Here is a 21633-nt window from a genome sequence, read left to right as displayed (position 1 = left end):
TGTAAAGAAGCTGTGTAATCCGCTCCTTCTGACTACTCTCCTTTCTCCTTTCTTTGAGTCATCATATTCTCTTTCCGTAGGCCATTTGGCTTTTGTTTGGTATTGTTAAGAGATGCAAATCTGAGTCAGGACAATCACCGTGTCTTGTTTGCGTCAATCTATTTAGTGTTATCATTTGTCTCAGAGTTTATGCTTCAAAATTGGGAGAAGTAGGGTCGCTCAGATTTGGAAATTTATTTCTTCCCTCAAGAAACTTCCATATACAGAAAAAGGCAAACTCCTCATTTGGAGATTGTGTTTTCCCTTCAAGCAGCCCAGCAGGCCAGTACAGTACCTCTCTCTCTCTCTCTCTCTCTCTCTCTCTCTCTCTCTTCTTTTTTCTAGCCTGTCAATGTTTCTTCCTTTAGCTAGCTAGCTAGTTTGGTCTCGGTTCCTCATTAGTTTCAAGTTTGGTTTGGCACTCTGATTTGCCCAAAATTTCATGAAGCTTCTTTTAACTTTTACTTTACCTTCTTTTTGGGAAAGAAAGATTAACTAAAACACATATACCTTCAAGCAATCTAAGGAAAACAAATATCCATTTATAGATGTTCTTTCTTTCCAAAATTCAAGTATATAATTAGGGTTTCTTCCTTGAGCTAGCTAGCTAGTCAGTCGTTTAGAGACGTTCTAAACCAAAACTAGAGCATAATGATTAGGGTTTATTAAGGATAAATTAGGTTCTCAACCCTCATTTTTTCTTCTCATTAATTGAAACCTTATTTCTGTTTTCATTTTTTATCAAAGTTCCTTGACTAATCTCCATGTCATTGTTTGAATATTAAGGGGGGTGTATTCAATTGAGATTCTGGGAGAGTTTCAGGGAATTAATAATTCTAGGGGTATTCAATTAGGAATTTAAAAGACTTCATAAAAGTTTAGGTGTATTCAATTGAGAATTCTAAACACTTTTTAAAAGTCTCTAGAAATATAGGTGTATTCAATTGAGATTTCTAGAGACTTTTTAAAAATTCCTATAAATCTAGGTGTATTCAATTGTGATTTTTTCAAAGTCTCTAAAAATTTAGGTGTATTGGAAAACGAATTGAATTTGAAGGAATTTGTGAATTGGTGGATTTTGGAGGATTTCAAGGTGAAACCTATAAATACCAAAGAGCCTGTGAAATCTCACCTCACCCCTAGAAATTTTGAGCGACTTTGTGGGTTGCTCATTCTCTCTAGAGACGGCGCCTGCTCCAAAAACAAGCTTGAAGGTAAACTGTTCACCTTGTACATGTTTTCTTCAGATTTTTCTTGTTTGGATACTGTGTAATCTCGTTCTAGGGTTAGGGTTTTCTAGTCTAGGATTTATCAGGATTTGAATATGGGTTTGGGTTTATGATTTCGTGCTTTGTTGAATATGCATGTGGGTTTACGACTTGCTGTTGGATGTCGAAAATCTATCCAAAAAAAAAATCTGTGGGTTGTTGAATTAATTTTTTCACCTTGTACTTGCTTTTGATTGTAAAAAATATCAACTGGAATCCACAAAGATGGTTTTGGGATCCATTGACTGTGGGGTTCATTATGTGTTTGGTTATCATGTTTTTAGCATCCGTTGATTTTTTGTCAAATAAGGGTGAGATAGCTTTCGGTCAAAATGTCAATGTAACTAGGGTGATACTTGACTGGTCTGTTGTTCAATTTCTTTTGTTCAAATTGTCTTATTTGCAATCCTATGCATGTAGTTCAGTTTTTATTATGTGCATTGATTCATTGTATAATTATGATGTATCATCTAAAAGATCATAAATGGGAGATTCACAACAAGAAAAGGGAAAAGGAAACTATAATCAATGGTCCGTGGAAGAGAGCAGCATGTTGTTGCAACTACTTGTTGAGGCCGTAAAAAATGGATGGCGTGATGCTAATGGCATAATAAGCAAGCAGACTATAGAAGCCAAAATTGTTCTTGTGCTCAATGAAAAACTTGGGTGTCAAAAAACTCAAGATCATGTTAAGAACCGTGTGAAAACATTGAGGGGTCGATATCAATCAATATGTCAACTTTTTAGGCATAGTTCGGGATTTGGTTGGGACCCCATCACAAAGAAGTTCACGGCTAGTGATGAAGTATGGGAAGGCTTCCTTAGGGTGAGTTCTTTTTCTTATCGAATGTATTATTTACATGATGATCTTTCATTTTTATTGATTTTGTATTTTAACATTTATTATGTTTTTCTTTTTTGCTAGTCCCACCCAAAGAGTCAAGGTATTCGCAAAGAGACATTTACGGACTATGAAGATTTGATGACTGTATTTGGCGATGGAACAGCTAAAGGAAATAACTCAATTGGATTGGGTGATGATACTGATGCCACAACATATACAGTCGAAGAAAGTAGGCCAATTAGAGTAAACGAATTTCCTTCACCTGATGAGAGCTTTGAGCAACTTGATCCATTATTTCAAAATCCATCATATGCATCATCTTTCCTAAATGCAAATTTGGAGGGTTCCGCTCCAACACCCGTACAAAAGCTACTTCCAAGGAAAAGATCTCGACCTGAGTCTGAGCTAAAATCAAATGGGACCACCCCTCACATCGTTCTTATAGAAAAAGTTTCCCTTGGAATGGATTCGATTGCTGCAATTGCTACTGAAATTCAAGGAATTCATAGCATAATGGAGAAAAGAGAAAAAGCTAGAGATAAAATGGAAAAGGAGAAAAAAGAAGAAGAGAAAAACAACAATCTTTGGGATGCTATCAAAGAGACTCCAAACTTGGATCCTCCCGTTCGTTACAAAGCAATTGCATTGGTTCAACAGTTGGGAATGAAAAAAGAGTTCTTGCAAATGACACCAGAAGAACGCTCAGAGTGGATAAAATACAATATGAATTGAATGTGGTTATTTCGGATTTGTTACATCTTGGAATATTTACTTTGTTTGATAATATGTTGACTTTAGTTCCGTTATTTAAAATTTGATATTGGAGCATTTACATAGTTTGATAATATGTTGAGTTTGGTTCGGTAAATCATTTTGACCTTGGAATATGTACTTTGTTTAATAATATGTTGACTTTGGTTTGAATGACAGAAGAAGTAGTTTGCTTCCTTACCTTTGTTTCTTTTATGCTCTAATGGATACATTTTTTATTTTTAGGTGATTCTCTCTCTCTCTCTCTCTATATAATGTCTGAAAACATGTATGAAGAGGAAATGGAAAGAGAAGAAGTAGATGAAGAAATGGACGAAGAAAGAGAAGAAGAAGAAGAATATCACGAAGCCATTAAGTTACTATTGATGGCATTACAAGCAATAGTTCAAGTTCTAAATGCGTTAATGGTTATCATACATGATGATCATATTGAACGTCCATTGGCTCGACGACCAATTAGTAGAATTGGTTATAATTATATTCACAAGGTATTGAATGAGGATCCTCAAGAATTTCGAGTACTATATAGAATGTATCCTGATGTTTTCCTAAAGCTATGCGACATCATTACGGAGAAGACGCATTTGAAGGGTACAAGATTTATTTGTATTGAAGAAATGGTTGCTACATTTCTACTTACCGTTGGTCAAAATTCTCGATATTGCCAAAGTCGGGACACATTTCGGCGGTCACATTTTACAAGCAAAAATTTCAACATCGTTTTGAAAGCCTTGAACACAATTGCACAAGATTTGATGGTCAAACCTGGGTCCACGGTTCCAACTAAAATAAGAGAAAGTACAAGATTTTACCCTTATTTTAAGGTTAGTAAGTAATATTATTATAGTAATTGTTATTTCAATTTCATAAGCATATACATAGCTATGTATTACGTAAAAGGTTTTGCCCTTATTTTAAGTTTTTTAATTAACTCTAGTACATATTTTAGGATTCCATTTGAGCTATTGACGGAACACATATACCAGCCATGGTATCAGGACCCGAAGTAGCTAGCTATCGTGATCGTCATGGAAAAATAACACAAAATGTATTAGCTGCTTGTAACTTTGATTTGGAATTCCTATATGTTCTTAGCGGATGGGAGGGTTCAGCTCATGACTCCAAAGTGTTAGATGATGCTGTATCAAGGACGAACGGACTTAAAGTGCCAGAAGGTTCTTATTCATTCATTTATTTGTTGTTTTTTATTCTAGGAATTACTAGACATATAATTTTATTTGTTCTTATTTTAGGTAAATTTTTTCTAGTGGATTGTGGATTTGCCAATCGTCGTCAATTTTTAGCTCCGTTTCGAGGTGTTCGGTATCATCTCCAAGATTTTGCTGGTAACAATCGTGACCCTGTAAATGCAAATGAGTTGTTCAATCTTCGACATGCTTCCTTGAGAAATGTAGTGGAGAGGATATTTGGTGTATTTAAATCTCGATTCACAATTTTTAAGTCAGCACCTCCATTTCCAATTAAAACACAAGCAGAGTTAGTGTTAGCTTGTGCAGGATTGCACAACTTTCTTCGCAAGGAGTGTCGTTCTGATGAATTTCCAATTGAATCTGAAGACGATGAATCTGATGATGAAGAAAATGATGATGAACCAGGTAATCAAACCCAAGAGCAACAACGACAGATTGCTAATGCATGGAGAGCTGGCATAGCTACAAATATGTGGACAGATGCTGTGAATGATAGGATTCAAAGATGAGAAATAGAGGGGATTATTTGATTTTATGGATTTTTTTTTTAATTTCTATTCTTGATCCCTCGGATTTTAGGATGGTGGTAGAATAAAAGGCTTGAGGACCATTGGCATATGTTGAGTTTGAAAAATGTTTCTTTTTCGTGTTCAAAAGAACTGTTTGGTACATTCCATTAGTGTTTTTATTGATTGAGTTGAGCACAATTTGCAGGTTGGTCTCTGTTTCTTACATGTAAGTCAATTAGGAATGACTGCGAAGGTGGCCTAAAACCGGGAGAGCCATTCAAAGTAACCTTCAGCCAACCACCTTCTATGCACTTTGCAAAATTATGTGAGACTTGAAGTGGGCAAATGCAATCACAAGCTTCCGCTTATTAAGTGAATTGTCAAGGAGATACCTTGCATATTCATTTACACTCACGAAACGAACCTTAACTTGATCTAAAAGCCATTTCTCCAATGTCCCCTTCCTAGAGCAAGACTGGATAGCTTCCTGTGTAGTTTTTGGCATAAAGCGAAGCCTACCGGCAGGTAGAAACTTGTTGTTCCAATCAATCAGCCATGAGACATGATCAGAATCACTGGATATGTAAATCTTACTATCACCATTCTGTATTGCACTTATGCGGCACAAAGATTCCGTTCCATAACCTGAACATTATATTAGTGGTACTTTCTTGATGTTGGTCTGGAAATTTTTCTCCCTGATATAGTTGCCTATAAATGGATTGGTCAAAATTCAAGAAGTACATCAGAGTTTTTCTTTTGCCTTCTGGGACAACCCAATTTTACCAATCAATTTGGCTTTTCTTGAAATAAAATAATCATTGTGATTTCATGGGAATTCAAACAAATCTCTTGAAATTCATGAATAAACTCTCTGAAATTCTCTAAGCCCATGCAAAGAATTCTCTCACAATCCATGTGAATTCTATGAAACTTTAACTCAAAATCCCTGGAAAGTGATTTTTTTTCACTCAAATTCCCTCAAATTCCATGGAATTAGATTCTCTGAAACTCTCTCAAAATCTCAATTGAATACACCCCCCTAAAATTATTTACAAGTCATCATTTGTCAATTTTAAAAATGAAAAACTTATTAATCATTTCCAAATATATCTTTTTAGTATTTTTTTCATATGTGTCTATTTTTAATTTGTTCCTTTTTTTTTTTAATTTGTACCAATATTCTTTTTAGTTTTAATTTGTACCCATAATTTTGAATTTTGATATGTACCCATATTTTTTTGTGAATGTACCCATGCTGATTATATGTATTTATTTTATATTTTAAATATGTTAATAGTTATTTCTTAAAATATATCAATAGTTACATGGGTACATTATCTTTTTTTTTTCTAGAACTATGTAAAGCATGATATTACTCTATTATTGATTTTTAAGTAATTGTTATATTGGAAAAATATTATTTAAATTTGTGGGATATTGAATGCATAAATGTAGGAGTTAAATCTATTAAATACTGTCAGGGACTTTGATCAAATTATTTAAATAAATAAGGTTTAATTATAACCATTAGATTGATTAGGACCAGAACCAACCTTTTTTTCAATATTAAATTTGTTAAAGAAAAAAAAATCAGTGAAAAAAACCAGGTTCATGAATTAAATATGCTCCTTCAATTTCCTTTTTTTTTTTCCAGTAGGCTTCAAAAAATTGATTAATTACTAGTAAGATTGCTGCAATTAATTACTAGTAAGATTGCTGCACTCATGTCCAATCTTCTTATGATGATAGTTCTGTGGGAGAGTTGGTTCACATCCATCCATGTGATCTGCTGCTGAGGGTTTCTAGGCTCTTGATGAATTGCATGCTTATTAGTTCGTTAAATCAGTTTTCACTTCATATGACATGCACAAGCAATAAGTAAAAAGTCAAAATTAAAGAAGCAAAATTTGACGAAAACAAAATTAAAGAAACAAAAAACTAATGATAATCGATTTTTTAGTCAGAAAATGCATAAATTAATGAATACAAAAACCCCAATGCAATTTTTGTTTAGAGCAGTTAGATTTGAAATTACACTACATTATTTGTCACCCTTAAAATTATTTTATAGGATACTATCCACACATTCATTTTTTACTTTTCATTGAAAATCTTAATTGTAGGTTGTCGGATCAAATAAATTGAAGATGATTAAATGACAGAAATTAACAGAAGGTGTGTGGGAAGTAAAAAGAGATGTGGATAGCAGCACCACCTGTTGAAATATCCACATCGACCAAATTTATGTGAAGAGAAGAGTTTAAATATCTCAACTCACTCCAACTAATACCAAGGTCTTTTGTGATAAAATCTCACACCTGATGAATTGTGCAGGTGGTAATTACCAAATTTGGGACAATATCGATTTTGTTGGAAATGGGCCTTTGGCCCATCTTTTTTTTAAATTCTAGACCACCCTATTTATAAAAGGCGTGTATTATTCACACACTTATTTTTACTTATTTCACACCCTTTGTTAATTTCTATCATTTGATTTTATTCAATTCATCCGATCCGACATTCGAAAATTAAAAAAGTTTATGAGAAGTAAAAAATGGTGCATGGATAGCACACCCCTTTATAATATGGCTTTTGATGAAAGCTCTCTCTTCATGGTTGGATTTACCATGGTTCAAATTCATCTAGCTTGCTCTCTTCCCCTGACAATGGCAGGAGTAGGTGCAACACTTTGCCCTATAGGCCTTATAAGAGTTCAACTCAGTTCCAAAGACACAAGATGCACCATCCTCCTCCTATATGGGTTTTGATAGAAAAGTTAAATTGAAGTTAGGAAGTCAAAAAAGCTTTTCTCTCTGCGTGAGAGGTCTTCTCACTGGGTTGTGAGTGGTAAAAATTCTAACGAATCGCTTGGTCGCCGGCCCTAGCAGTGGTCAGGGTCGGTAGCAACCCTTTTTTTTTTTTCCCTTTTCTTCCTTTCTCTTTTTATTTGTGTTTCCCATGTTTTCCTGTTAATTTTTCACTACCATCCCATCCCCTTCCGCCTTCGATCGGTAAGCCCCAAATTCCGACCTTCCCCTTCATCTTCTTCTTGCTATTTTTTCACTTACATAGTTCTAATCAATCCATCTTCTGTCTATTCCATTTGGCTCCGTCTTCCTTCACTCCCAAAAAATTCCAGATCTGTACTTGCTCCCCATTTCTGCGTTTTGCAGGTTAATCGAATGGTGCGTAGAGTTCCGGCTCGGGTGTTTATACCACGACCATCCACTTGTCCACCATTCTCGGCGCTGTTGCTTGTGTAATTTTCCACTAGCTTCTTTTCCTTGGTGGTTGCGATTTGGATATCTGTGGTTCTTGTTGCAAGTAGGTGGAGTCTTCTTCTTTTCGTTTCTGGGGCTTTGCCTTGTTGGATCTTCGGCGTCAGCAAGGGAAGTTGGTTCGTTGTTAATGGTTGGTGCTCCGGCGAAAATAGAGGAAACCAGCTGCTTGGTTTTTCTGTTTTGGACCCTAGAGTTTGTGTTGGGCTCTTTTTTGTGTTGCAACAGAGGTTTATATCTTTGTTTTGTGCTTTTATTGTAAGTGGGTCACCTATGTATATGTGTGTGCTTGGTAATAATATTTACCTTTGACCAAAAAAAAAAAAGAGTTGGGAAGTCAAAGGAGATAGCTCAATACATTGAACTATTTGACCAAAAAAACATATATACACATTGAATTGATTTGATTTGACTTGTGTTTTACCTAAAGGAGTAGGATTATCTTCCCTCTTTTTTTCCCTCCGCTTCCACCCCTCCTATTTGAACGGTCACGGTTAAGCTACATCAACATCTTATATTAATTTTTTATAGCAAGAGAAAGACAAAATAAGAGAATGTGAGAGGAGGGGATGAGAAAAGAAGGAGAGATAATCCTAGTCCTTACCTAAATTCCTGCCCTTGACTCAAATTTCAATTGTCTCACGTTTCGTCATTTCGAAGTTCATAAAAACCTTAGGACCCATTATAAGTTTTAATTTTCTCTTTTTGTTAGTAATAGAGAAATAAGGGATGAGCAAAGATGAAGGTTGTTGGTGTCACCGTGCAAATTACACTCCCGTTATCCTCCCCTCGACAGAATATTAGGGTTTAGGGGTTTGTGACTAGAAGCACCTTTAGATAATGATAATTTGATAATTTGGTTCTTCACCTCTTATACAAGGCTTCAACTACAACACTTTGATTTTGCTGGTTGTTTGGAATAATTCTTATGCCGCCTTCGTCATACGAGTTGTGAAATCCCGTTTCTAGATTTCACTGTTATAATCTACGCATTGTTATTATTGAAATTTTATGTTATTTTCTGGATTTTATATTAATTTATTTGGATTTAGATTTTAATTAAATTAGTTAAAAAGTTTGAAGTTTGGAAATTAATTATTTAAATTCCGTAGACCTTTCGAGGTCATAATTTATAATTTAGAATAGAGCTCGATCCCATGAATGCATAGGCGAAAACCGTTTGCGAGTCCGGATTATAACGGTATAGTTACGGACGTTTAAAGTTGTGATACTATAGATTTTAGGAATTAATTGTAAGGGCCCAGATCGATATAGGGTTAGGAGGACCAATCAAAAACAAGAAAGGGGGGAGCAACCAATTAGAAGGAGGGAAAGAGAGGAAAAAATAAGAAGAGAAAAGCAATAACTCTCTGATTTTGTAGTTGAAGCTTTGTAGGTGAAGCTTTGTAGGTGAAGCTTTTGTTGGCACCATAAATTGGTTTTGCTTCACATTATCTTGATCAAGAATGTGTGAAGCTTTTGAGAATTGTAGTTGCCCTCCATTGATGAAGCTTTTGTTGGCACCATAAATTGGTTTTGCTTCACACTGTCTTGATCAAGAGTGTGTGAAGCTTTTGAGAATTGTAGTTGCCCTCCATTAATGAAGCTTTTGTTGGCAACATAAATTGGTTTTGCTTCACACTATCTTGATCAAGAGTGTGTGAAGCTTTTGGGAATTGTGGTTGAACTTCATTGATGAAGCTTTTGTTGGCACCATAAATTGGTTTTGTTTCACACTATCTTGATCAAGAGTGTGTGAAGCTTTTGAGAATTGTGGTTGAACTCATTTGATGAAGCTAATGTGTTCACCTCCTCCCTTTTTTTTCTTTTTTTCTTTTTTCTTTTTAGGAGGAGAGGGGATGCTGTAAGTTTGAAATTTGAAAACTCCCTAGCTTGTGTAGAAGTTTGAAGACTTGCCATGTGGGGTTTTCTCATGGTTTGAATTTTGAATTTCTTTGGCAATGTTGAACCCTATAAGATTGATAAGTTTCCACTTTTTCATTGTCTTCATTTGCTCATTTTGTAGTGATTTTTGGAGACAAAGTGCTCTTATAGTTGAGAGGGATTCTGGCATTGCTTTGCACTATCTTTAGGTTGGTAGTCTTCTCCACTAGATCACATGCTTTCATTCCTGTTGAATTGTTTGAGTGTTCATGTATTTGGTTGAGAACATAATGAACTGATTGAGCTTTTCTCCATGCTCTAGGAACTTCCTTATGTTTCGATATTTCATGTGGTTATAGAGTTTGTTTCTGTTTGTTGTAGATGTAAGAGTCTGGAAGTCCTAGTGATGAGGGCTCCCCTAACTCTAACTCTAGGTTTGAGCTTGCAATGTTGAAGTCTTCAAGGCCTTTGTTGGAGTCTTGTATAAAAAATTCGAGATTGGGTGATCTTCGTAATTGTCAAACCTTAGTCAATATCGGTTCTTCCTTCTTCATGTCAGTGGGTGAGGGGGTTGTTTGTGATGCCATACCCATATATCGCTCTGAGTTCACAGCAGACCATTTAGTGAAAAACATGTTAGATAGCGAAAGACGGCTTGATGCCCTAAGGCAGTCATGTAGTATCCATCGTAGTGTAGGAATGCGTTTGGTGCATCATGAAGAATTGTCCTCTGAACCGCCCAAGGGTCATGTTATGTTCTATACCCAGATATTATTGACTTTAGGGGTGAAGCTGCCTTTGCACCCGTGGTTGCAACGAATGCTGTCTTTCATTGAATATGCGCATGGGCAACTCTATCTTGGTTTTTGGGATACCTTGATCCGATTTTATATTATTTGGATGGAATATGGGTTAGGTGAGCCTTCATTTCATCAGTGGCGCTACTGTTATAAGATGCGCCGGTGAAAGCATGCACTAGGTATACCGAGTGAGCATGTCGGAGTGAGAGAGAGCGTATTGTCTTTGGTAAGAAAAAAGCGTACTGCACTTGGAAAAACCGTTGGTGCTTTCTTTATAATGATTGGGAGTATGCTAAGGGTGTCACGCCTGAGTGACGTGTTCCTACTCACTTCCAGACTGTAGGTTGTAATGTATCCATTGCTTGCATTATTTGCTATTAGTTGTAATTTTCTCTTGCTTCTAACATTTTTCTTCTTACAATGATACGATGGACCATCAAGCTGTCCGGACGGGAGCTAGCTGACGTAGAGAAAGTGTTGAGGGTGTCCAAAGAGGATAGACATTTGGGTAAGTTACGACCCTTATTTCAAAAGTACGGTTTCCAGCCCCTAATGTCGGAGTGCCAGAGACGAGCAAGTAAGTTATATCTTTCATTTCGCCCCCTCTTTCTTTTACAAAGTTGCATTCCTTACTTTGATTTTTCTTGTTTAGTGGAGAAAGTGGGCAAGAAAGGGGAGACTAGCGCCAAGAAAGGGAAAACACCCATGTTAGTTCCCATAGACGACATTTTGTTTCATAAGGGAGCTCGTAAGCACCGGGTGAGGCCAGCCCTTAAACCTAAGTCGCAAGAGGAGGTCTTCAAGATTGTTGCCTCAAAGAAGGCTGAAGTTGAGGCCATCGGGTGTGTTGCTGCCATAGTTGCAGGGGAGGAGAGACGATCGTTACCTCATCTTCCTACCATCAACCCTATCTTTCCTCCAAACATGGAGTCTACTGACCAAGAAGGTGACCCTAGCTCCAGCCGTAAGAGGAAGTACAAGGAAGAGGTTGGCAGCATCCATTGGAAGGACTTGAAGGTTGTCATGCAACCAAGTAATTTTAGGTATGTCAATAATTGTCTGGCGGGACGTCGATCCACTGTTGATAAGCTTGGCGAGCCGCTAGATGAGAACGAATCAGATCGTGACCGGATGATAAGGCTATCTTCTTATGTAAATGTTACTATGTCATTTCTTTACTTTCTCCCTTTTTTTTCCTGGTAGTGACAATCATCTTGTCATGTAGGTTATGACCGAGTACGAAGACAGATTACAAGAGGTCAAGCGGTACAAGGCAAAGTTTAAAGAGAATAAACAGCTTGTGAATGACGCTAGAAAAATGAGTAAAGCTTTGGCTGATGCCATCCGCCCTAAGGATAAAAACTTTGAGAGTTTGAAGAAGCGAAATGGTGAGAACGTGAGGCTCAAGAAACAATTGGAAGCGACTAAGAAACAGTTAAAGACAACCATCCTTGATGTTTTCAAGGTTAAAGGGGAGTTGGATAGTGCCTTGGTTGAGGTTCTGGGCTGAAGAGGAGTATCCCAACTAAGAGGGACGCTGCCGTGCAGAAGTTCTTAGGTTCCCAAGCCTTTCACGATGCTTTTAGACCTCACTGCATCCGGGCGGCTAATTTTGAGAAAAGGAAATGGATGGCCGTTCTTGAACATTATGACAATGGAAGCATTATCCGAAAGTACCGTGATGAGATGGATGAGTACCGATAAAAAGGTGAAGCCTTTGTCCTCGCAGTTGATCCTAGTAGTGATGATGACTCTGATAATGAGGCTAGTATCGGTGAGCAGTCTCAGGAGAGTGGGGATGATCCTGGAAATGCTGAGGAATGTGGTGATGACGATGGGGTTGAAACGCAGAGTGATATTGTCAAGGGTTCGGCCTTGGATGAGGATGACTCATAGTGCCCTCTTTTTCTGCATGTACTATGGATGTACGAGTTTGTTGTTTGTGTGGCATGTGTCATGTACTCTGGATATACTAGTTTGTTGTTTGTATGGCAGGTGCCATGTTGTAAGCTTGAGAGCTTTTTATTTATGGATTTTTATGACTTTGCGCCATATAGTTTGATGTTAATTGCCAAGTATTTGCACTATCATTGATGAATGCTTGGTTATGTTTGAGCAAATCTTTCGTTTGGATGTAAGCCATAACTTGGGTAAGATTGAACGAATATACTGTGGAGCTATTCGTTTATTTGTATAGTTTTGTTGACATATACTTAAACTTTTATTTCATGTTGGGAGCATTCATGTTGAAGCTTTGAACCCGAGTGTTTCATTGCTAGGAATGTAAGGGAATTAGGATCGAGTTGTCTAAATCACCTCTTTATTGAATTCATGCCAATGGTCTTCGTTACATAGGATGCCGAACGGCTGAAGCTTAACACTTGTACAATGTGAGTTTAATTGTAATAGTACTTCAAGTGATCAGCGTTCCATGGATGGCCAAGGGTCTTGCCATCGGAGCTTTTAATCTTGTATGAGCCAGGGTGAATGATGCCAATAACTTCAAACGGTCCATCCCAGTTTGGATTGAGTGTTCCTTCACTCGGGACTCTGTTGCAGAGTAATCTTTTTCTTCAATACCAAGTCTCTTACTTTGAAAGAACGAGGTTTGACCATTGAGTCATAGTAATTAGAGATGCGCTATTTGTAGGCGACATTCCTCAAGTGAACCTAGTTTATGTGTTCCTCAACTAGATCTAAGTTAAGGGTAAGTTATTTGTCATTTTCGCTTTGCACGTAGTTCTGGACTCAGAATGTTGCTTGCTCAAGCTCAACTAGGACAACTGCATCTGTACCAAAAGCAAGTGAGAATGGAGTTTCTCTTGTTGAAGTCTGATACGAAGTGTAGTATGACCAAAGAACTTGGGGTACAAATTCTGGCCAACAGCCTTTAGCCTTGTCCAAGCTGGTTTTTAAAGTGCGCTTAATTATTTTGTTGATGGCTTCAACTTGTCCATTAGACTGGGGATGAGATGGGGAGGCGAAACATAAGTTGATGTTGAACTTAGAGCAGAACATTCTGAACTTATTATTGTCGAACTGTCACCCATTGTCAGTGACTATCGCGTTGGGAATGCTGAATCTGCAAAGGATGTTCTTCCATACGAAGTCTTCTATTTTTGCCTCAGTAATGGTTGCCAAAAGTTCTACTTCGGCCCACTTTGTGAAGTAGTAAACTGCAACGATTGCGTAGCGGACCTTGCTCTTCCCTGTAAGTATTGGGCCGATTAAATCAAGTCCCCATTAGGCGAAAGGCCAAGGGCTGATCATAGGAATGAGCGGCTCGGGAGATGAGTGAGGAATAGTTGCGTAGCGTTGACACTTATCACAAGAGCGGGATATTCTGATGGCATCTTGGTGAAGTGTTGGCCAGTAATATCCTTGGCGAAAAGCCTTGTGTGCGAGGAATCGAGAACATCATGATCTCCACAGACTTCTTCATGTATTTCTCGAAGATTAATTTATGCCTCTGAGGGCATAAGGTATCTCAGGTATGGTAGGTTAAAACCCCGCTTGTAGAGTTGGTCATTAATGATCAAGTAACGGGTATATTTGTATCAAATCTGCTTAGCTTGGACTTTGTCATTTGGAAGGGTGTCATGAGCAAGGAATTTATAAATCAGGGTAATCTAACTATCCCCCTGTTGTAAGTTGCACACTTCCGCGACCATGGTGTTTGATGCTGCCAACAATTTGACCTGAATTTTTCTCCCAATCTTGTCTTCCACCTTTGAGGTGAGGCGAGCCAAGGCATCTGCATGACTGTTTGCCGCTCGAGGAATTTGGGTGATCTGGTAGTGGAAGTGATTGAGCAACAATTGTGTTTGTGCCAGATATGATGCTATTGAGCTATCCTTAGTGTCAAAGTTGTTTGTGAGCTGGTTAACCACCAATTGGGAGTTACTGAAGATATCAATTCGTTTAACCCCAAGGTGTTTAGCCAAACATAAGCCTGCTAAGAGAGCTTCATATTCGGCCTCATTGTTCAACGCCCTGAATTTGAAACGAAGAGCATACTTCATCGCCACTTTGTCGGGGGTCGTAGGAACTAGTTCTGCTCCACAACCCTGTTGGTTGGACGAGCCATCAACATATATCCTCCATGCTGGGGCTGTTGGTTATATTTTCTAAGCTTCCGAGGGTAATGAAACCACTTCTTTAGGCGTATAAACAATGTCAACAGGATATGTGAAGTCGGCGATGAAGTCTACCACTGCTTGGCCCTTCTCAGCTGGCTCTGGTTGGTAGGAGATGTCAAACTCACCCAATGCTATTGCCCATTTGATTATTCACCCCGAAGTGTCAGGACTTTGTAGTATCTGTCGAACAAAATGATTGGTAAGCACGATGATGGAGTATGCTTGGAAGTAAGGGCGAAGTTTTCAAGCAGACATGACCAATGCTAAAGCCAATTTTTCAATGTTGGAGTATTGTGTCTCTGCATCTTGTAAGGCCTTACTAGCGTAGTAGACAGGCTGTTCGACATTACCATCATTTCGAATGAGAACGGAACTTACTGCTGAAGCCGATACCGATAGATAGATAATGAGAGTGTCACCAACCTCAGATTTGAAGAGCAGAGGGGCTTTAATCATGTAGTTCTTGAATGCCTTGGCACATTCATCAATCCATGTAATGTACTTCTTACTTTCCTTAAGTGCTTTGAAGAAAGAAGCACATCTATCTGTGGCCTTAGAAATGAAACTAGTTAAGGTTGCCACCTTGCCAATAAGGCTCTGAATGTCTTTTGAAGTTACCGGTTCCTTCATGTCGAGGATTGCTTTGATCTTCTCGAGATTAGCCTCAATGCCTTGTTGTCTTGTCATGAAACCTAAGAATTTGCCAGAGCCTACGCCGAAGGCACATTTGTTGGGGTTCAACCTCATTTGATACCTCTTCAGAATGGTGAAAGTTTCAGATAGGTTGGTGATGTGTTGGTCAACATGTTTGCTCTTGACTATCATATCATCAACGTAAACTTCTATGCTCTTCCCAATCTGTTCGATGAACATTGAATTGACTAATCTTTGATAAGTCGCTCCTATATTATTTAGGCCGAAGGGCATGACTTTATAGCAATATAGTCCTCTATCAGTAGTGAAGGCTGTGTGTTCTTGGTCCGGAGGGTTCATGAGGATTTGGTTGTATCCTGAGTAAGCATCTATGAAGGTCAGAAGTTCACACCCTGCCGTAGAGTCTATAAGTCTGTCTATGAGAGGAAGAGGAAAGCTATCATTCGGGCATCCTTTGTTTTGGTCAGTGTAATCGACACACATTCTCCACAAGACCTTTTGGAGCAGGAAACTTTCCTTGGTCGGATTTTTCTTAACAAAGACAACATTTGCTACCCACGTTGGATAATTGACTTCGCGGACGAAGCTTATGCCTTTGAGTTTTTCAACTTCTACCTTCATTGCCTCGTACCGTTCAGCGTCATAAGATCTTTGCTTCTATCTCACTGGCTTAGTCTTGGGGTTAATACTTAAGCGATAACAAATAATATCGGGATAGATGCCTGGCATGTCCTCGTATGACTAGGCAAAGACCTCAATGTTCTCTTGCAAAAAAGAGATCAATGCCAACCGAATGGGTAGTGACAAAGTGGTGCCAATATTTACCATGCGATCAGGATAATCTTTTGAGATAGAGACATTCTCAAACTCTTTAACGGGTTGTGCTTGCTAGGTGAAAGAGCCATCTCGATGATCGTTGGGTTGACTGTTGCCACCATGAAGATCTAAGTTGGCTTCGTCTGGGCTGGTCTTTATGACTTGGTCATGTATAGAAAGGGTTTCTTTGGGCACATGCAGGTGTTGTTGCTTGACCGAAGTGTTGTAACATGATCGTGTACTAAGTTGATCTCCTCTGATGTAACCATTACCATAAGAGGTTGGAAATTTCATCAACAACATATGTGTGGATGAGATCATTGATGCATGTGCGTCCGAAGATAACATTGTATGCCGTTGGGAAATCAACCACCAAGAAACTAGTGGTAATGGTAGCTGTGTAAGGGCCCGTACCAATGGTGAAAGGTAAGTGTATGTTCCCTAAAGGTTGCACGATATCACTGGAGAAGCTTATCAGAGGAAAAATCAAGCGATCGAGCAAGTGTTCAGCTACATCAAGTGCCTTGAAAGCTTCAGTAAACATGATATTGACTGAAGCCCCCGTGTCTACCAGGATTCGTCGTACTTCAAAGTTGGCTATGTGAGCTTCCATGATCAGTGGGTCGTTATGAGGATAGATGATACCTCTTTCTTCCTCAGGGTAGAAACATATTGGATCCCAGTTAGACTTTTGATATTTGCCTTCCCTGATGTCTTCCACATGAAACACTTGGTGGCCAGGCCTTAAAGCTCGTTCATTATTTTTCATAGTCTGTTGGAAGATTTAGATAAGTGTGCTGCCACTTGTGGAATATATCACATTCATCTGACGTTGGTTACGGTACGGTTACCCTTTAGAGGGTGAAGGAAGAATTGATAAATTTTTCCTTCACATGCCAAAGTTTCAATATGATCACGAATGGTGATATACTTCTTGCCATCATGACCGTTATACTCGTGGTAGCAGCAAAACATGCCCGTGTTCTTCGTGGGCGTATAATTTGGGTGTTTCGGCTTTGGCTTCGGTGTCAGGTGTGCTATGTTGAGGTAAATGGCCACGTATGTGGCGTTCAAAGGTGTGTATACCTTATACCTCGGGGTAGGGTGTCATATCCCGGTCAGGGGCAGATAACTTCACGGGCCCGCTCCACCACCGTAGCACGATATTGTCGACTTTGGGCTTTGACCACGCTCTCACGGTTTTATTTCTGGGAACTCACGAGCAACTTCCTAGTGGATCACCCATCTTGGGAGTGCTCTGGCCACCTTCTCGCTTAACTTCGAAGTTCCGACGGAACCCAAAGCCAGTGAGCTCCCAAAAGGCCTCGTGCTAGGTAAGGATGGGAATATACATTTAAATATCACTCCCCTGGGTGATGTAGGGTGTTACAATCCACCCCCTTTAGGGGCCCGACGTCCTTGTCGGCACACTTCCGGCCAGGGATTGGCTCTTATTAAAGCGAATTTGAAAGCAGCACAAGACCGACAGAAAAGCATTGCCGACAATCACTCCAAGGATCATGATTTTACAGTGGGCGACTTTGTATTCTTGAAATTGTCTCCCTAGAAGGGTGTTGTTCGTTTTGGTAAGCGAGGAAAGCTGAATCCTCGATACGTCGGTCCCTATCAGATTATTGAGAGAATTGGTGCAGTTGCTTATAGGTTGGAGTTACCACCGGAGTTATCACTAATTCATAACGTTTTCCATGTTTCCATGCTTCGGAAATATGTACCGAATCCTTCTCATATCATCCAAGTAGAACCATTGGAAGTAAATCTGGATGCTAGCTATGTAGAAGAACCAGTGGCTATCATTGACAGACAGGATAATGTGTTGCAGAACAAAGTTATTCCTTTGGTAAAGGTACTGTGGAGGAACCATGCAGTCGAAGAAGCTACTTGGGAAACGGAGGAATCAATGCGGAATCAATATTCTTTTATTTTCATGTAAATTCGCAATTTCGAGGATGAAATTTCTGTAAAGGGGGTAGATTGTTACAACCACACCCACTTTCTATTTAAAAAATGGTTTTTAGTTTTAAATGGTGAGCCCGAAGGGCCCACCCCTGAATTTTGTCCCCCAAGTATTGTATCTCTTCCCTCTCAGTCATATTTTCCTTCTATTTCTTCGTACCTTCTCTTTCCTTTCTCTCCGGCGCCGAGAAAGAAACCAGCCACCACCAGTGCTCATTCCTTCACAAATTTAACCCCAAATCTTGATACTTTGAACCTTTGGGACATAAGGAACACGACTACAACTTTGCATGCAACATCAGAGCAACTACGAGTGCTCTTCCATTGAAGACCCGAGAGCTTTGAGCTCTCACCTTCAATTTTAGCCCTGTTATCCACTGCTTGTGCATGCATACTTTCCCCGATGATGAACTTCGGCGAGTTTGTTGTTGTGGGTGCACGAATCCCTTCGAATTCGAACCCAGGTACTTAATTACCTTGCTATTTATTGGTAGTGCCGTGTATAGGTGTGCAGTGGTGTGAGCTGCGATGTGTTGTGTGTGTGTGTGTTGTTGTGTACCTTGTGTGTGTGTATGTTGTGCGTGTGTGTGAATGTGTGTGTAGTGCCGTATGTGCATGTATGTGAGCAGGTATGTGCATGTGTGTATGTGCATGCGTACATGTGTGTGGGTTGTGTGTGTGTCCGTGCATGTGCATGGAGTGTGTGTGTGTGTGTGTTTTGGGTTGCACAGTGTGTGTGTGCAGGCCTCGTGTGTGTGTACAGTGCGTGTGTGTGAGTGTGGGTTTGGGTTTAAGCCCAAACCACCATTCTTCACCCTAAACCCTTTTAACCCAAAAACCTTAGAATCCTAAAACCCATTAGACCTTAACCCATTCAACCCAAATCCTTTATTTTATTTAGTTCAAGCCCAAATCCTTTAGAAAATCCTTTTATTTATTTATTACCTTTTTTTGTTTAGGTGAAGTTGCTAGTGAGGAAATTCTTAATCCTTATCCGCACAACTCTACTGCTAAGGAGTATCTGTGAGTGAACCTTTTCTAAAATTTGCATAATTTCCTAATTTAATTGCATAAATAAAATGCATGCTTTATGAGTTTATGAACTGATTTTTATGTTAAGCAAGTTTATGAAATATGTTGTTTATCGTCTCGTTTTTTGTGAGGAATTAATTGTTAGCCTATATTGAGCTATAATTTGATATATCGTATTTTTATAAAAACCATGAACTGGTAGACTATTTGACGGATGACGATAGGATGCAAAGCATGTTTTAGAAACCCTTCTTTATAGTATAGACGATGGATGACTTTATACTATGAAGTGGTTATTTATGAGAGGCGTAACTATTTGTACGTACCTAGTAGATAGACACTATGCCGCCTGGGGCGAGGATTTGGTGTTGGCAGTTAGGCTGGGAGAAATAATCCCTAGCTACAGGCTGAGAGACACGGAGCAAGCATTGGCCCGAGAGTTTGTAATCTCTGGCTACGGGCACAGACACCACGGTGCTGGTATAAGGTCGGGAGATATATTTATTTCAGTGATCTTACTAGTAGTACATAGCGCTATGAGACGATTTATGAGACGTTTGATATTTTGTGTTTCACGATATGTCTCTTGAGATATTTTTGGCATGCTAGGGTTTTCAGTAAAACCATCACTTATTATGTTAGTAGTTTTCTTTATATAAACTGTGGGAGTTAGTATCTTGATAATTGTTTAATTATTATTGTATATATGAACTTAGTCTACTCACCATTGTTTTGTGCCTCCATTTAGGTCTTAGAAACGAGGACTACAACGCGACGTATAAGGCATTCCCCTACCAGTAGTAATCTATCACTCACTTGTGTGATATCTTGTAATGATCTTTCCTTTAGTGATTTTTGTTTTAGAATGTGTTCTATGCACTATAGACACTTCCTTAAACTTTGCTTATTACTCTTAGATTCTAATGATTATTCATGAATATTTCCTCATAATCATTACTCTTGTAATCAATAAATGACTTTCGTCACCCTCAGGTGTTGGCCAGCACGTGCCTATCCGAGTATTCAAAGAATATCAGGGTCGGGACGTGTCATAAGGCCTATCCTGACATGTGCTTAACCCACTGTGTTGACTGCCTGGGGTCAGGGATTATCGTGGCGATACTCTTGGTTATCGCGGTAGTCTCATTTACTTCTTTTACTAAAATGGAACTGGTGAAGATGGAAATCTTTCCTTTTTCCCTGAGATTGATATGTTTGTTGACTTGGCAAAGTATTAAGTAAGGCAGGGGGATGCACCCCTGCCGTTTGGAAGGTTAAGGTCTTCTCATTTGGGCGGGTCTGGCTTCCATTCCTCACTTGCTGATAGGGGATGGTTGTTGAGGGTTTCTCTTGGTATATCCTTGCCTCGACGGATGCATGGTTATAAACCTGCACCATCACCTCAGAGTAAGTCTTCCAAGTGTTGGCATTGATCATATACTTCACGTAGGCCTACCGTGAATGTTTTGAGGGTAATCTTGTTGTTTGCCTCGGCACAACGAGAATACTCATGGCTGAAGCGGCCAACATACATACGTAATGACTCGTCTGGCTTCTGGCGAATAGTGTACAAGTCATCTGCATAATGCAAACGATCGGTCTAGAAAATATGTTGAGAAACAAACAATATAGAGTTGCAAGCCAAGCTTCTGCTTTGTCTTTGCTTGGAGGGGGTGTCGATGATCCTTCTTGTAAGAGGGCCAGGCCTAGGTTAGTTCCAATCAGGTATCTCAGCTTGTCGTTCGGCCTTCAACTTGTTTACTTCCTTAAGGAGCTATTAGACAAGAGAGTCATGAGTGAAGTCTTGAACCACTGGAGCTTTCTTTCTTAAATGTCCATATTTTCTTGGAAGTAGGAAGGCTTAATCAAGAGCATGTGATTTTTCCCTGGATTCGCCGTACTGACTTCCAAGGTATGTCTGTCGGAACATCTATGAGTCTCCTATACCTTCGTGTTTCTCTAGGACTTGTTACCCCTTCCCCAAATTGGTAGCCAGCCTAGGACATGGGAGGGGACCGAGTCTTTCAGAGACCTTTGGGTCATTGATCTTTGAGCTTACATGGATAAGATTGTCTCAACGTTGCTTTAGGAAGTCTCGACAGTCGTCAAAGACGGCTTTCGATCCTTCCACTCCTTCTGTAAGGAGGTGCCTTCCTTCACTTTTCCTGCTTTGGGTCGAAGTAGCTAGGTTGAGAGAAGTCTTATGTTGGTCGCCATTTCGATAAGTAGCTCGTTCCTTAAAGGAATACCCATGTTGAGGGCAAATGACCCTCCGTGTTGGGGGGCACCCAGTTGATGGTTGACTTCCACAAGGGTGATGAGCTCGTGTGTTTTAGTATATCTAGCCTTGTAGAGCATCTCGAAGACCTTCTCATACTGCTCTTGGAGGATCTCATTCTTTATCACTATCT

The 21633-nt window shown here is 39.2% G+C and overlaps 3 protein-coding genes and 1 pseudogene across 3 annotated transcripts; all 4 read left to right on the top strand.

The window, feature by feature from the left end:
* The first annotated feature begins 1511 nt into the window (after positions 1–1511).
* Positions 1512–2883, top strand: LOC126584500 (uncharacterized protein At2g29880-like). The gene is made up of 2 exons (XM_050248858.1): positions 1512–2133; positions 2233–2883. Exons 1-2 carry the CDS (start codon positions 1792–1794, stop codon positions 2881–2883), a joined length of 993 nt encoding a protein of 330 aa, XP_050104815.1. The 5' UTR covers positions 1512–1791.
* Positions 2884–3695: 812 nt separating this feature from the next.
* Positions 3696–4900, top strand: LOC126584147 (uncharacterized). The gene is made up of 3 exons (XM_050248617.1): positions 3696–3746; positions 3872–4097; positions 4176–4900. The coding sequence occupies exons 2-3, from the start codon at positions 3911–3913 to the stop codon at positions 4640–4642; spliced, it is 654 nt and encodes a 217-aa protein (XP_050104574.1). The 5' UTR covers positions 3696–3746; positions 3872–3910; the 3' UTR covers positions 4643–4900.
* A 6127-nt stretch (positions 4901–11027) lies between these two features.
* LOC126584499 (uncharacterized) lies at positions 11028–12434 on the top strand. The gene is made up of 3 exons (XM_050248857.1): positions 11028–11115; positions 11260–11759; positions 11833–12434. Exons 1-3 carry the CDS (start codon positions 11028–11030, stop codon positions 12115–12117), a joined length of 873 nt encoding a protein of 290 aa, XP_050104814.1. The 3' UTR covers positions 12118–12434.
* Positions 12184–18167, top strand: LOC126584498 (uncharacterized; annotated as a pseudogene).
* Positions 18168–21633: the final 3466 nt, after the last annotated feature.

This window comes from Malus sylvestris, chromosome 10 (assembly GCF_916048215.2).
Source record: "Malus sylvestris chromosome 10, drMalSylv7.2, whole genome shotgun sequence".
NCBI classification, from domain to species: Eukaryota; Viridiplantae; Streptophyta; class Magnoliopsida; order Rosales; family Rosaceae; genus Malus; species Malus sylvestris.
The sequence above is the reverse complement of the archived record's forward strand: the minus strand, read 5'-3'. Positions and strand labels throughout refer to the sequence as shown.